General features: G+C 42.8%; 1 protein-coding gene across 1 annotated transcript in view; it reads right to left on the reverse strand.

Annotated features, from left to right (window-relative positions):
• Positions 1-15,138, reverse strand: part of fam193a (family with sequence similarity 193 member A) — a 77,949-nt gene that overhangs the window by 18,902 nt on the left and 43,909 nt on the right. The window contains exons 17-18 of the mRNA XM_080722753.1: positions 10,863-11,100; positions 679-999 (exon numbers count right to left, since the gene is read on the reverse strand). Coding sequence (XP_080578879.1) covers positions 679-999; positions 10,863-11,100 — 559 coding nt within the window. The remainder of the gene's footprint in view (positions 1-678; positions 1,000-10,862; positions 11,101-15,138) is intronic.

The following is a 15,138-nucleotide window of genomic DNA, read 5'->3' on the forward strand; positions in this document are numbered from 1 at the left end:
AACACAAGACTCTTACTAGACTGGACAGTGGTAGCAGTGTGTTTAAGGTGGAGGTGGGTGGTGTATCTTACTAGACTGGACAGTGTGTTTAGGGTGGAGGGTGGGTGGAGTATCTTACTAGACTGGACAGTGGTAGCAGTGTGTTTAAGGTGGAGGTGGGTGGTGTATCTTACTAGACTGGACAGTGTGTTTAGGGTGGAGGGTGGGTGGAGTATCTTACTAGACTGGACAGTGGTAGCAGTGTGTTTAAGGTGGAGGCCGGTGGAGGTATCTTACTAGACTGGACAGTGTGTTTAGGGTGGAGGTGGGTGGAGTATCTTACTAGACTGGACAGTGGTAGCAGTGTTTAAGGTGGAGGATGGGTGGAGTATCTTACTAGACTGGACAGTGTGTTTAAGGTGGAGGTGGGTGGAGTATCTTACTAGACTGGACAGTGGTAGCAGTGTGTTTAAGGTGGTGTATCTTACTAGACTGGACAGTGGTAGCAGTGTGTTTAGGGTGGAGGTGGGTGGAGTATCTTACTAGTCTGGACAGTGTGTTTAGGGTGGAGGTGGGTGGAGTATCTTACTAGACTGGACAGTGGTAGCAGTGTGTTTAGGGTGGAGGTGGGTGGAGTATCTTACTAGACTGGACAGTGGTAGCAGTGTGTTTAGGGTGGAGGTGGGTGGAGTATCTTACTAGACTGGACAGTGGTAGCAGTGCAGGACACAGAGGAGGTGGAGGAGGCGGTGGAGGCCATGGCCACGCGGCTGCTCTCCATGAAGGCATCCTGGAAGTTGTACAGACACTTCTTCTTGGCTCCGCTCTTCTTCTGCTCCTTGGCCTCCGGGGAGGAGGAGGAGGTGGAGGAGCAGGAGGAGGGTGGGGTGAGCGGGGTGGAGGGGAGGAGGGTGGAGGAGCAGGGGTGGTGCTCCCCTCCTCCTCCTCCTGCTGTGTGGGGGCCGATGGAGGTGCTGGGGGGGAGGGGCACGGCGGGGAGGGGCGGGCCCAGCATGTCACCTGACGGGGGAGAGAATAGGGGTGCGACGGTCAGTCAAACTAATTCATTATAATCAGTTTCAATAAAATAAACAGTTTTGTGGGACATAAATATATATACTAAGGCTGGGACTTTAACTGATTAATTGCGATTAATTAATTACAGAAAATTAACGCGATTAAAAAAAATTGACGAATTTTAATCACACTTAGTTTTTGCACACAGAACCTTCAGTTTCGGGCATACCGATCATAGCGATGTACCAACCAAGAAGAGACAACAAACGCAAAGGGAGAAGTAGCCGATCAGATCGCTTTGCTTGGCCCAGTGGATGCGAAATTTGGATTTAAAAAACACACTTTTTGATTCACTCGTACAACCAAATGTGTTTTACTTGAAAAAAATGCTTCTCAGGTCAAATATCGATGTGCGATTAAAATGCAATTAATTGCGATTAATTAATCACAGAGCCTGTAATTAATTAGATTAAAAAATGTTATCGCATCCCAGCCCTAATATATCTTACATCTTTTAATTGGAGAAGGGGTCCATGGAGTCCGTCCATGGAGTGGCAATGGCGTTTGCTCCCTATTCCCAGCAAACCACTAATCCTAGAGGTTCCACGCTTTGCATATGTACTGATCAGCACTCTGCCAACGTTATAGCCACATTTGCCACCATCAATGTACTTACATTAGCGTACAGTTAATATAAAACAAAATTATTCAGGCGCTTTTTAGCCAGCTATTTTGCCCGCTAGGACCACCCATTACCAACTGCGCATGTGCCAACAGCTGTTGTACTGGCAGAGTTATCGTCACACAGACACAACCAGCAAACAAAACAGGACCTGTTATTGTTAAAATTAAACACTCAAGAAACGACATCGCCTTTATAGGGACAGATCTTCCTTTTACACCTCCCGTGTAAAAACATGGGACGCAAAAAAAAGACATCCCTTGGCCGTCAAAAACGCAAACACTATTTACGCGTGGTTAAAGCAAAAGCAGCAGCAGCAGCAGCAGAAACGGCAGCAGAAGCATCAACAACAGGTGATTATTTACTTAATTTTGTTCACTTTCTTTAAATAGTTTGCTGACAGATTGTGATTTTTGCTTTATTCACTCACTCTCATTTGTATGACTGTGCACGCACGCACGCGCGCCGACCACACACGTCTGTGTACTGTGTCGTGCTTCTATTTTGTTCACTTTCTTTCAATACTTGCTGACAGATTGTGATGTTTTTTTTGGTGCTTTATTCACCCTCATTTGTATGACTGTGCACGCACGTACGCGCGCCGACCACACGTGTGTATACTATACTACCTAAAACAAACAACATCTATGTAGAAATGACATAAACATTATTAAAAACATCGCAGCCACCGTTTTCTATAGGTCACGCTTCGGTGTATAACACCAACGGCAACGTCCGTTAATGCTCCGAGTGGAAAAGTACTGAAATGTCTCAACTTAGGTAAAAGTACTGTTCCGCACGCACGCACGCACGCACGCACGCCGACCACACACACGTCTGTGTACTGTGTCGTGCTTCAATTTTGTTAACTTTCTTTCAAAACTTGCTGACAGAACACGTCTGTGTACTGTGTCGTGCTTCTATTTTGTTCACTTTCTTTCAATACTTGCTGACAGAACACGTCGGTGTACTGTGTCGTGCTTCTATTTGATTGTGATGTTTTTTTGGTTGCTTTATTCACCCTCATTTGTATGACTGTGCACGCATGCACGCACGCACGCGCGCGCGCCGACCACACGTGTGTATACTACCTAAAACAAACAACATCTGTGTAGAAATGACATAAACATTATTTAAAACATCGCAGCCACCGTTTTCTATAGGTCACGATTCGGTGTATAACACCAACGGCAACGTCCGACGTCCGTTGATGCTCCGTGCAGTGTGTGTCATTCGTGTAAGTGTTGCATTTGTGTGTATGTGTGTGTGTGTGTGTAGGTCTACTCCCCCACACAACATCGATGTGCATTGTTATGTTCCTACACCCTGCTGCTTGGTGTGTCATAAACATTCTCCCCCCTATAGCAAACTCACTTCTCCACCCCCAGGCGCATTCCTAACTTTGTGTGTGTGTGTGTGTGTGTGTGTGTGTGTGTGTGTGTGTGTGTGTGTGTGTGTGTGTGTGTATAATCAATGTAGTTTAAGCACTATTCAGAACAAATTCAGCACTAAATAATGACACAATTTATATATATGTTTTCAACATATGGTATATGATATATAATATATGAATGAATTGTTCTGCCTGCATGCACATTTTATTTGTGTATTAATTACTATCCATCTATTGTGTGTGCATTTTAAATATTATTTACCAAATGCGTTTTAAACACTGTCATGCCTGCTTATATTGTGGGTAATATACACTTCTCATTTCTAATCTCAGCTGGATGCCATCAGACGAGCAGCCACACAATCTCACAGAGTGACCCATTTGTGCCTGAGGCTACAGGTAAATAGGCCTATACTTAATTACTATCCACTAATTCCTACTGCATCATGTATATTACACATAATGTCATTGACACTATGCATACACAAACTATATTGTCACAAATACTTTATTCTACATTCTATATTCTATATATTACAGATATAGTATATTGTTTACAATATACAAATCTTTCAGTTGTGCATTGTATGGAAAGTCGGAAGAGAAAGTCAAATGACATATTTACCCAAACACTTATTTTTCTACATTCCAATTTACTTTTTTTTTTTTTTTTTTTTTATCCTCCTATTTAACTTCTCAGATAACCCTGATCAGACCAGTCAGCCGGGAAACAGCCACACCCTGTCATTGGAAGTGACCGAGGCAACAGGTACCCAGCACACTGACAGATTTTCTATCAAAACAACATCATTGTCACAAACACTGTCCTACACCATATCACATCAACTGTACACTATTTTTCCCCCCTGTCTTCACTCACTGCTCAGCTAATCCCAATGACAGCAGCCGCCACAGAAAGAGGCAGTCTCGCTCCAAAAGTAAGTACTTTTGCTATTTCAATTATTCCTCTATTGCATTATATCACTCATTCTCACATTTCTTTTTATTAAATCTAAATTACAATTACTATGTTACACATCCATTCCTACACCGACATGATCACGCTCTTGCAACTTCATGCATGCTCTGCTCAAACACCGACTATTTCGCTGTTGCAATACAGCATTTCAAATATTACCAAATACATTTTAAACACTGTGATGCCCCTTTATATTGTGGGTAATATACACATCTCATTTCTCATCTCAGCTGGGTGCAATCAGCCCAGCAGCCAGACAATCTCACAGAGTGACCCATTTGTGCAGCCAAAGGCCACAGGTACAGTAAATATACAAATTACTATCCACCAATTCCTACTGCATTGTGTACATTACACATAATGTCTTTTAGATCATGCATACACAAACTATATTGTCAGAAATACTTTATTATATATATTTCTTTAATTCTCCACTAATGTTCTTTTCAATTCTCAGCTACATGCAGTGACAAGAAACGCCTCCGAATGAGGGAGTCTCGATCATTGAACACCCCACCCACCAAAAGTAAATACTTTTCTTTACAAATGCTATGTTATTCACACATTTCACACTTTTCACAACTCCCAAAATCACTTTATTCATAAGTCATGCATGTTGTCCAATCTCACTTTGCAGAACGACGCTGTGAAGACCATCAATACGGAACACACTCTAATCCATCTCAAAGGAGAAAACTAAAGGACAAACACTTCAGGAGAGCCTCGACACTACCACAGCCGGGAAACAGCCACACCCTGTCATTGGAAGTGACCGAGGCAACAGGTACCCAACACACTGACAGATTTTCTATCAAAACAACATCATTGTCACAAACACTGTCCTACACCATATCACATCAACTGTACACTATTATTTCCCTAATTATTTTTCCCCCCTGTCTTCACTCACTTCTCAGCTAATCCCAATGACAGCAGCCGCCACAGAAAGAGGCAGTCTCGCTCATCAAAGACGCCCCCCAACAAAAGTAAATACTTTTCTTTACAAATGCTATGTTAGTCACACATTTCACACTTTTCCCCAAATCACTTTATTCATAAGTCATGCATGTTGTCCAATCTCACTTTGCAGAACGACGCTGTGAAGACCATCAATACGGAACACACTCTAATCCATCTCAAAGGAGAAAACTAAAGGACAAACACTTCAGGAGAGCCTGGACACTACCACAACAGCTCACAGAAATTGTTGCCTTTCATACACCTGCAATGGACAGTGTCTGCACTTCATGCAATGCCATCATGTTCCCCTGGGAAACATCCAAAACCTCTCACGGTAAAATAACCTTCAGTGCCTGTTGTAGTTATGGAAAGATCCAACTCCAGCCATTCAAGGATCCCCCTCCTGCACTAAAGACCCTGTTTGACAGGAACTCTGAACAATCCAAGCAATTCATGGACAACATCAGGCAGTATAATGGGTTAGTATCTATGGCTTCAAAAAGTGTCACTGGGAAGATAGTGGACTTAAAAGGTTTTCCAAAAATATTCAAGATGAGTGGCCAAATGTACCACAGCCTTCCCTCAGCAGTATTTCCTGACAGCATAAACAAACCAAAATTTGCACAAATCTTTGTCTTTGATCAACAGAATGAAATTAAGAACCGCCTTGATCAGGCTCTGGGAGACGGACTTATTCAGGAAGATACTTTGACCATGATTCAAGATCAATTAAAAACGGTTAACCCATTAGTCAAATTCTTTAAAACCGGAGCTGAAATATTCAACGCAAACCCAACTCAGGAACTCAAAATGGTATTCAAGTCCAAAAGCTCCCAGGGGGCAAAGAAGAAACACCATAACCCTGATGTCCCTGACGTTGTTGTTGTGGCACCAGGAGACCAGACAGCACCTAGGGACATTATACTATACCGAACTCCAGCTGATGCACCTAATCAAAGACAGACTACACGAATCAATGCACTCCACCCTATGTATGACCCAGCCACCTATCCCTTGATCTTGCCACATGGAGATGCTGGCTTCAGCATCGACAACCCCATCATGAAGGTTAATTCAAACTCAAGCAAACCCGTCTCTCAACAAGAGTTCTTCAGATTCCATCTACAACAGAGAACCAACTCATTCAACACGGTACTCAAGTCAGGGAGACTTACTCAAGAATACTTCTGTGATCAATACAGCAAAATTGAAGCCTCTCGGATGAGCTATTACAGGACTAAAGAACTTCAGGACAAGTACAGAACCCACCAGTACTCAGGTCTGCTTGACGTCATGAGTACTCAGCCAAACCTTCCAGAACATACTGTGGCAACCAGAGTTGGTCAACACCTCATTCTTCCATCTTCACACACTGGGAGCCCCAGATACCTCTATAAGCACTATCTAGATGCCCTTGCCATAGCAACCAAGTACAGGAAGTTTGACCTCTTCATAACGATGACTTCAAACCAAAACGGTGAAGGTGTACTCCTTAACATATTTCAAGGACAGCGCTCCAGTGACCGACCAGACATTGTCAACAAAGTGTTCAAATGGAGTCTGGATGGTCTCCTCAACGACATAAAGCAGGGGATCTTTGGGAAAATGAAAGCACGAGTACACACCATTGAGGGACAGACAAGAGGACTGAAACATGCCCACATCCTGCTGCTCCTACATGAGATCTTGACTGTGGATGACATAGATCAAATAATTCGAGCAGACATACCTGACCCAGAGAAGGAGCCAGAGCTGTATAGCCTGGTGACTAAACTCATGCTCCATGGCCCCTGTGGGACAGCAAACTCCAAGAGCCCCTGCATGGTCAACGGCGTCTGTAGCAAGAATTTCCCAAAACCGTTCTGTCACAGCACTCGACTTCCACATAACGGTCATGGCTACCCAGAGTACAGACGGCCCATTGACGGTCACACCTATACAAATAAAGATGGCTTTATTTTTGACAGCAGCCACGTTGTGCCTTACAACCCCTTCACCCTTCTCAAGTACAAGTGCCACCTCAACGTTGAATTTGTCGGCTCCTTTCACACCATCAAATACCTGTATAAATATATCCACAAGGGAGTTGATGTTGGCACTGTCAACATTGAAGATAAAGATGAGATCTCCAAATTCATTAATGCCAGGACCATTGATGCACATGATGCACACTGGAGAACAATGGAGTACAAGATCCAAGACAGAATCCCTGCTGTCAGCACTCTCGCCATCCACACAGAGGGCCAGCAAAATATCATCTTCAGAGAAGGCCATGCACAGGAGGCCCTAACAGCAGCCAAACCCACAACATTGCTGGCCTTCTTTGCCCTAAACAGCAGTGACCCCAATGCAAGACAATATCTCTACAAGGAGATTCCAGAACACTATACTTGGATGACCAACACCCATACGTGGAAGAAAAGAGTGAACCCACCCAAGAACAGAGACATTCCGAGGACAATAGGCAGGATGTCCAATGTGTCAGTGCACCAAGGAGAGAGATTCTACTTAAAACTGCTTCTGGCTCATATAAGGGGACCACAGACCTATGACGACCTTAAGGTGTGTGACGGCAACCACTATGACACGTTCAAAGACACAGCTTTAGCCATGGGCTTGCTTGAAGATGATGGAGAATGGATAACCGCCATGCATGAGGTCTCAACCTACGCATCCCCGAAAAAAGTCAGAGAAACTTTTGCCATCATCCTCCACTACTGTCACCCATCACAGCCCACACATCTGTTCAAAAAATTCGTGGAACAGCTCAGTGATGACTTTGTTCACGAGGAAGCCACTGCACAGAGGTGCCCCAAAGATGCAGTAGACAAGGTTTATATACAAAATCTGGTACTACTTGCAATTGATGATGAGCTCTCACAAATGGGGGGTAGTCTATCCAACTACAAGGACATGCCACAACCAAGAGCACTGACTGAGCAGGAAAAGCTGACAAAAATCTTCAGGTCTGAAGATTTCAACACAATGGAACAGGAACAAATTGTACACTTGCTGACACCTAAGCTGAATGTGGAACAGAAGGCGCTCTGTGATGCTGTCTATCAAGCAGTACACACACCAAAACAAGACAACATCACACGACAGTTCATTCTGAATGCCCCTGCAGGATATGGAAAAACCTTTACTTTTAAGGTTATTGCAGCTACGATTAGAGCAGACAATGGCATTGTGCTGTGTGTCGGCAGCACAGGCTTGGCTGCTCAAAACCTCGAGGGTGGCAGGACCGCTCATTCACGATTTAAGATCCCAATCCCCATATTTGAAGACTCTGTCTGTGCCATCAAAGCCGAGTCCTCCCTGGCAAAGCTAATCAAAGCCAGCAACTTAATCATCTGGGACGAAATCTTCAGTGTTAATCGTTTTAACATTGAGTGTGTTGAAAGAACACTGAGGGACCTGATGCAGTCCGAGCAACCTTGGGGTGGCAAAGCTATCCTATTGGGTGGAGACCCTAGGCAGACTCTCCCCATTCTCAAAAGAGCAAGCAGGGCCCAGATAGTTACAGCTTGCATACAAATGTCACCACTCTATCCACTCATCAAACAACACAAGCTCAACACCAACATGAGGACAGACACAGCTGAGAAAGAGTTCTCAAACTATCTCCTTGCATTAGGAGAAGGCAAACACACGCAAGGGGACACCGAAATTCAGGTCCACATTCCACCACACCACTTGGTTAAGGACCTGAATACACTGATTTCATACACCTTTCCTGACCTGCAAAATGGATGTGTCGACAAAGACAACCTTCTCAAAGGCACTGTGTACACTCCTCTGAACAACAACATCAGAGAAATCAACAACCGCTGCTTGACTGACTTCCCCGGAGAAGAGAGAGTGTACTTTTCAGCTGATTCTGTTCAGGAGGACAATTACAAGGACTCTATGCCTATGGAATTCCTCAATTCACTGACACCATCTGGAATCCCTGATCATAACCTGAAGTTGAAACTAGGAGCACCAGTCATGCTTCTTAGAAACCTGCAATCTGGTCCCGACCGCACTCTCAAAAATGGCACCAGAATGGTAGTACTGCAGATGATGGACAAAGTCATTGCGTGTGAGATTGCAGTAGGCACAAACAGGGGTGAAAGAATCTTCCTCCCAAGGATACCTCACCATGACAGAAGTGATGAGTTTCCCTTCACCTTTATTAGACGACAGTTCCCTATCAGATTAGCTTTCGCTGTTACCATCAATAAAGGTCAGGGCCAAGAGAATGAACGAGTTGGCATCTACTTGCCTCAACCAGTATTCGCTCATGGCCAACTGTACACAGCCTTCTCCAGGGGAAAGAGGGCCAGCAATGTCAAAGTATTCATTGAGGGTAATGACGAGGGAACAACTGACAACATTGTTTATACCGAACTCCTTTAATTTTCTTTTCTTTTAAATAACAGAACATTCACTCATTCGATCACTGTCACTCATTCAACATGCCAATAAACTGTTACAAACTCTACAATTCATCTACTTTTGCCCGAATAGCACCGCACTTTTAATGACAGACATTATTCACCTTCCCGGAGGGTGAGTTTTTATAGATGTTTTTTCTAGGAAAAATGCATTCCCCCGTGAGAGTGTATGTGTACCTAATTACTGTACTACCTATGTCACTGTTCATGGCCATGTCACTCACAACTATTACACCTTTTTAGAACTGAAATAAAATTGCCTACACAAAATATGCTGTGTGTTCTCTACAGTTACAGAAATATCCATGTTTAACCAAATTACAGATCGCCTATATATATATTTTTGCATTTTGGAAAAAACTGCATATTTAATGTTGAGCTATCCTAAATTTGTATTGCTTTGCTGCCCTCTGGACTGTATCCATCTCTGGGTACAGGGGACTTTTACATAAGGGACCAAGCCCCCGCAAGGGGCTTTTTTCTAGTACATATCATTACTGTCGGGCAGAAAACTCATCTATTTTTTTCATGAATTAACGCTCCGCTTGATCATACTTACTGATCATACTACACGGTCACACAAAAGTAGCAGATCTACAAGCTCAAAACGCGGCACGTAGCGGCCCGTTTTGAGCTGCTACTTTTGCAGTTTTTGAATCCTGAAAAGTAACAGTTTTGGACCTAATTATGAGGTTCCCCACTCAACAGAGACGATATATATTTCCCCCCATTTTCTTTTTTTTCTCTTGTGTTATGAATAAAATGTAAGGTTCCATAATAAATAACATGTTTTTTTTTCTTCCACTTTCTTTCTCGTAAAAGATGTACATGTATGTATATTTATGTTGTTTTCTGTTGCACAAACCAATAAAATAATACTACTACTAATAAACGACCGAATCTGATATACCCGACACGACATCACTGATACTAAACAGTGCCCAAATTTGGGGATAACTGACATCACTGATATGTCTAGGTTCTCCAACATTACTTCTGGGACTCCTACATTCAATCCCTCATATACTGTGTACAGGGGCGTCACACCAAATTCTGGGCCCTGGGTACAAGGATTCACAGCGGGCCCCCCATGAATGTTAACTAGGGGCCCCCCATGAATGTTAACTATTGAAAAATAGCAGATATACAAGCTCACAGCGCGGCACCGAGTGCCGCGCTGTGAGCTTGTAGATCTGCTATTTTTGAAAAATCTTGAAAATGTCAAGGACCCCCAAGATGATATGTATATCTGCTATTTTTCAATAGATAAAGTTATTAGGGCCCCTCCACCTTGGGCCCCAGTAACTCAGTCCCACTTTCCTACCCCTTGTGACGCCCCTGACTGTGTACATGGGCAAGGACTAGTAATAAATAAAATAAAACTAAACGTGTAAAAAGCCCTGGCTCACTCACCAGGCATCGAGTCGGGCAGCAGCACAGAAGGGTTCCAGCTCTTCATCATCGCAGCGTCACACAGGTTCTCGAACTTGAGCGAGAGGCACTGCAGTGAGTTGTTCCAGTCCCCGGCCGAGGCCGAGCCGCCCGTCGGCCCGCCGCCGAAACAGTTCTGGTAGACGTGGTCCGGCAGAGAGGGGCTGAAGGCCGGCTGCTTGGCCGCAGGGTGGCTGGACGTTGGGGTGGGAGGGAGAGGCTGAGGAGCACAGGACAGGACACCACCATTACACTCTGATGTGGTTCACACATTGTATTGCCATAAAACGAGTATCCTGAGTTATTCCCGATGGTCCAGGCCGCCAGACACGAGTTCCCTGAGTTATTGTTTTATTTCATTTACGGTAAACACTGTGGCTGCTTAAAGACGTTTGGGAACGTCTTTAACTCTGGCTGGCAATGCATTTATGTTTACCAGTTAACACCTTCTAAGCCACGGGGAGCCCCTTAATGTTAAAACCGTACTATATCGCACATCCCCCCAGGGACTCTCAGCCACGCCGTACATTCCCGGACTTTGTCTTTAAAACCGGAATAAAAGCTTTTGATCCGAAAATCGGCGATCGTCTAACCTTCCCTAGTCACCACTCGTGCATTGATAGCTCATGCAGACCGTGCATGAAGCAGAGGTGACGTCAGCGCCTCTCCTTCTCCAAGGCTACTCCCAGCCATCCGTTTGCTGTCTGCACACTCGAGCTCCTACAGCAGCCATGCTTGGGGCTATGCCAACGAAACTTTTCAGTTCTGTTCTTCAGTCACACATGGATTGTTTGCGGGGACATTTACGTGAAAGGATCGCGCACGCGAAACGCACGGGGACATCGACGATCGGCCAAAACCCCCATTCTATCCCAACGGAAATCGAGAAAATCATGGTGAGTTACTGAGCTGGGGAAAAAAAGAAAAAGAAAAAACAGCGGCGCTGTTCAAGATGGAGGGGCTGCGGGGTCATGTTTATAAACATAATATTATGTCTCAGATCACAATACAATAATAGAAATTTCACAGCTAATCTACCAACCACCATTCTATTTCGGACGGCAAGGTGTTAAATAATAATAAATAAGGCCTTTTTAGCGCCAGGCGAGCAAAAACACTACGTTTCCCATCGGCCTTAGCAGCCGATCCTGTCACAAGCACTTCCTGGTCAGCCCACGTGCACAGGATGGATGGGCACGGATGTGCTCGATCTTACTTGAGATGGATATGACTAAGGTAAGACAACAAAAAAATAGCTGTCAGGGATCGTCATACGTCAAAATGTTAATGTTGGCAGTCAATGAGTTGAGTGGTTCCCCAACCTTTTTTAACTCAAGACCCAAAAGAAAAATTTGACATTTGCCCGAGGTTTATTTAATTTATGTAATACTTTTGATTGATGAAAAGTTGTGATTTTGCATTTGTTTAAACTTTTAACAATATTTTGTATATGTATAGAATTATTTTATGTATGGAAAAAAATAAAAAAATATTTTATTTCCTTTATTTATTATTATTTCATAAAAATCAGTCTGCAATCCAAACATGGATCCTGACCCACTGTTTGGGAGACAGTGGATTAGAGTCCCACCGATGTATGGGTTTGGCCAACCTTTACCACAGTAGCAGTGACATCATCTGTCCAGCCAGCATTTTCTAAGATGAGACGTTATCTAGAGGTGTGATCTGTCACTGCTTAGCACTTCACACTGTGGTTATGGAACACTGGTTAAGGGAGTGTTCACACCGTCTCACTGTTATGAAGAAAAAGCGCTGGCCAGAACACTTTTTTCTGCTGAAAAAGCACTACACATTTTGTTCCCATAACCTTACTCACTAAGAGTCTCCTCAATACCTGCATATCTGACTAAACACCTCCAAAAGAACTAGCGATATCCACAGCCACAATACTAAGGGGAGAGCAAACAACGATCTGGTAACACCCACCTATAACACAATAATATGGTTAAATTCTCCTTCTATAGCACAGCCATATTTTTCAGGTCTAAATGGGTTAAGCCATTATTGCGTACTATTAATTTATGCTTTAACTATTGAAAAATAGCAGATTTATAAGCTTGTAGGTCTGCTAATTTTGAAAAATCTTGGAAATATGAATTTTGACCCGATTTTGACCTGATTCTATAAGTGTCTTCTGAATCCTTCTAAGGTTTTTTTGAACAGTCTATGTTTCTATGTCAGTTGTTCTCAATCTTTTTCATGTGAAGGACCCCCAAAATTAGATGTATTTGGCCAAGGATCCCCCATCTCAAAATATTTTGTTCCAGAGACCCCCGCCCAGAAGCAAAATCCGAGTTACAAACGTTCACTTTAAAAATACATAATATTCAAAGATTTGCAGACATTTTCACGACTTTTCAAAAATAGCAGATCTACAAGCTCGCAGCCGGCACACGGTGCCGCTCTGTGAGCTTGTAGATCTGCTATTTTTCAATAGTTAAAGCATTCGACAATAATCCTAGACCTAAATGGGTTTTAATGATATGATTGTTCAGCTCCAGTGCAAGCAGCTCTCCTGTGAGAGGGCTTTGGGGCGACTATGGTGACAGGTTGGTGTCACATTATATGAGGGAAAACACAACTACGTTATGTCATTGTGGTATTACTTTTCTGACGTTTATAGTCTCAGCGCTGACCAATTCTGTCTCTGGCTGGTGTCTGTGCAAACACTTGAACTGTCTGGGGGGAAAAACCCAGTGAGTGTGTTCTCAACCACCACCGAAAAAAGATGGTGCTGCCTTTATCAGCGTTTGTTTTCATTTAGTTTTTTTCCCATCATAATCATGTAATCTAATCTAAGAGAAGGGAGGATGGGGACTGGGGAGAAACAAATACAAAATACTGGGAAATATAGTTGGAAGTTTTTCAGGTGCAAAATCTAAGTGTGATACTTTTCCGATTCAGAATTGTAATAACGCATTAGACTTGATATTAATGCTCCGTATTTTTCCATGTGAATGTCTTCAGGGCCATTCCTACTGAGCACTATAACGATAAAACTATAAAAACATATGGTTTTAAAAATAGTTCTAAGTCAAGTGAATGGCAGTATTCACACATACTAAAATACAATGGTGAAAGATATAGTTACTTTCATGACATTTACAATTCCAGTAGGAGTCTAGGAGACACAAGTTAAAAGAATGTTTTCAACAATGCCAATAGGCAAAAGATTCTAATATCAGTATTCATTGGTAGAACATGTAAACAGCCTTGACCTCATTGATATGAAATGAACTGATTGGACTCTCTCTGCATCTCTATACTGGGTACAGGGCGACCCCTAGTGGCAGGGAAGCGCAGTTACAGCCGGGGTGAAACCTGATCAAAACCCAAAAGCTGAATCATCATCATCATCATCAACGCTTCCTGGAACAAGATGCAAATCTCCCCCGAAGAGGAGGAAATGAAAGTGTCATCTTTCTTTCCCAGGTAGAAACTACCCAAAACTACCTCACGTTCTGTTCCAGTACTAGTGGGGGAAAGCAGAGAAAATACCACCATACATGTGGCACGAGTGCTGGAATATTGTGACAATATTCCAATTGAGCCTTTGGGGAGGGCTTTGAAAGCACTGGTGGCTTTAATACATTTATATATATATATATATATATATATATATATATATATATATATATATATATATATATATATATATACATATACACGTGTATGTATAATTCCATTTGCACTATGAGTACCTGAGACAAATAGTCTCATTTGAATTTTTTTGAATATAGATATGTTTTTGATTTATCAGACTGTAGACCACAAACTAGTCATTTTAATCTGTTAAATTAATTAAATTAAATTAATGCACTCCCCCCTCATGTTGTTCAATTGTCTGTTTTAATGTTATCTGCTCCCTTTGTCTGCTGAATATTGCGGTTGTTCCACAAACTGTTGGAGATATACTGTTTTTCCACTTTCCATAAGTATTATGTCTTATAATTCCTAATATATATGTGTTAAGTAAAACAAATCTAATTCAACAAAATGAGGGGGGAATGTATTAAGAATTTAACAGATTAAAAACTGAAAAAAAATGGACTTGGACTGTTTTTCGTCTCAGGTACTCAATTATTGTGCTAATCTAAAAAAAAGCGTATTTTGTGAAATCTCGCTCTTTCGACAACGCAACATTTCGACAACGGAGCGTCGGCAGGATAGCGCCTCACCCCACGGAGGTTAGGTTTCGTTGTCGAAAAGATGACATGTAGAAACAGCGAAGCTATCC

The sequence above is a fragment of the Nannobrachium achirus genome (genome assembly GCF_963921795.1).
Source record: "Nannobrachium achirus genome assembly, chromosome: 3".
NCBI classification, from domain to species: Eukaryota; Metazoa; Chordata; class Actinopteri; order Myctophiformes; family Myctophidae; genus Nannobrachium; species Nannobrachium achirus.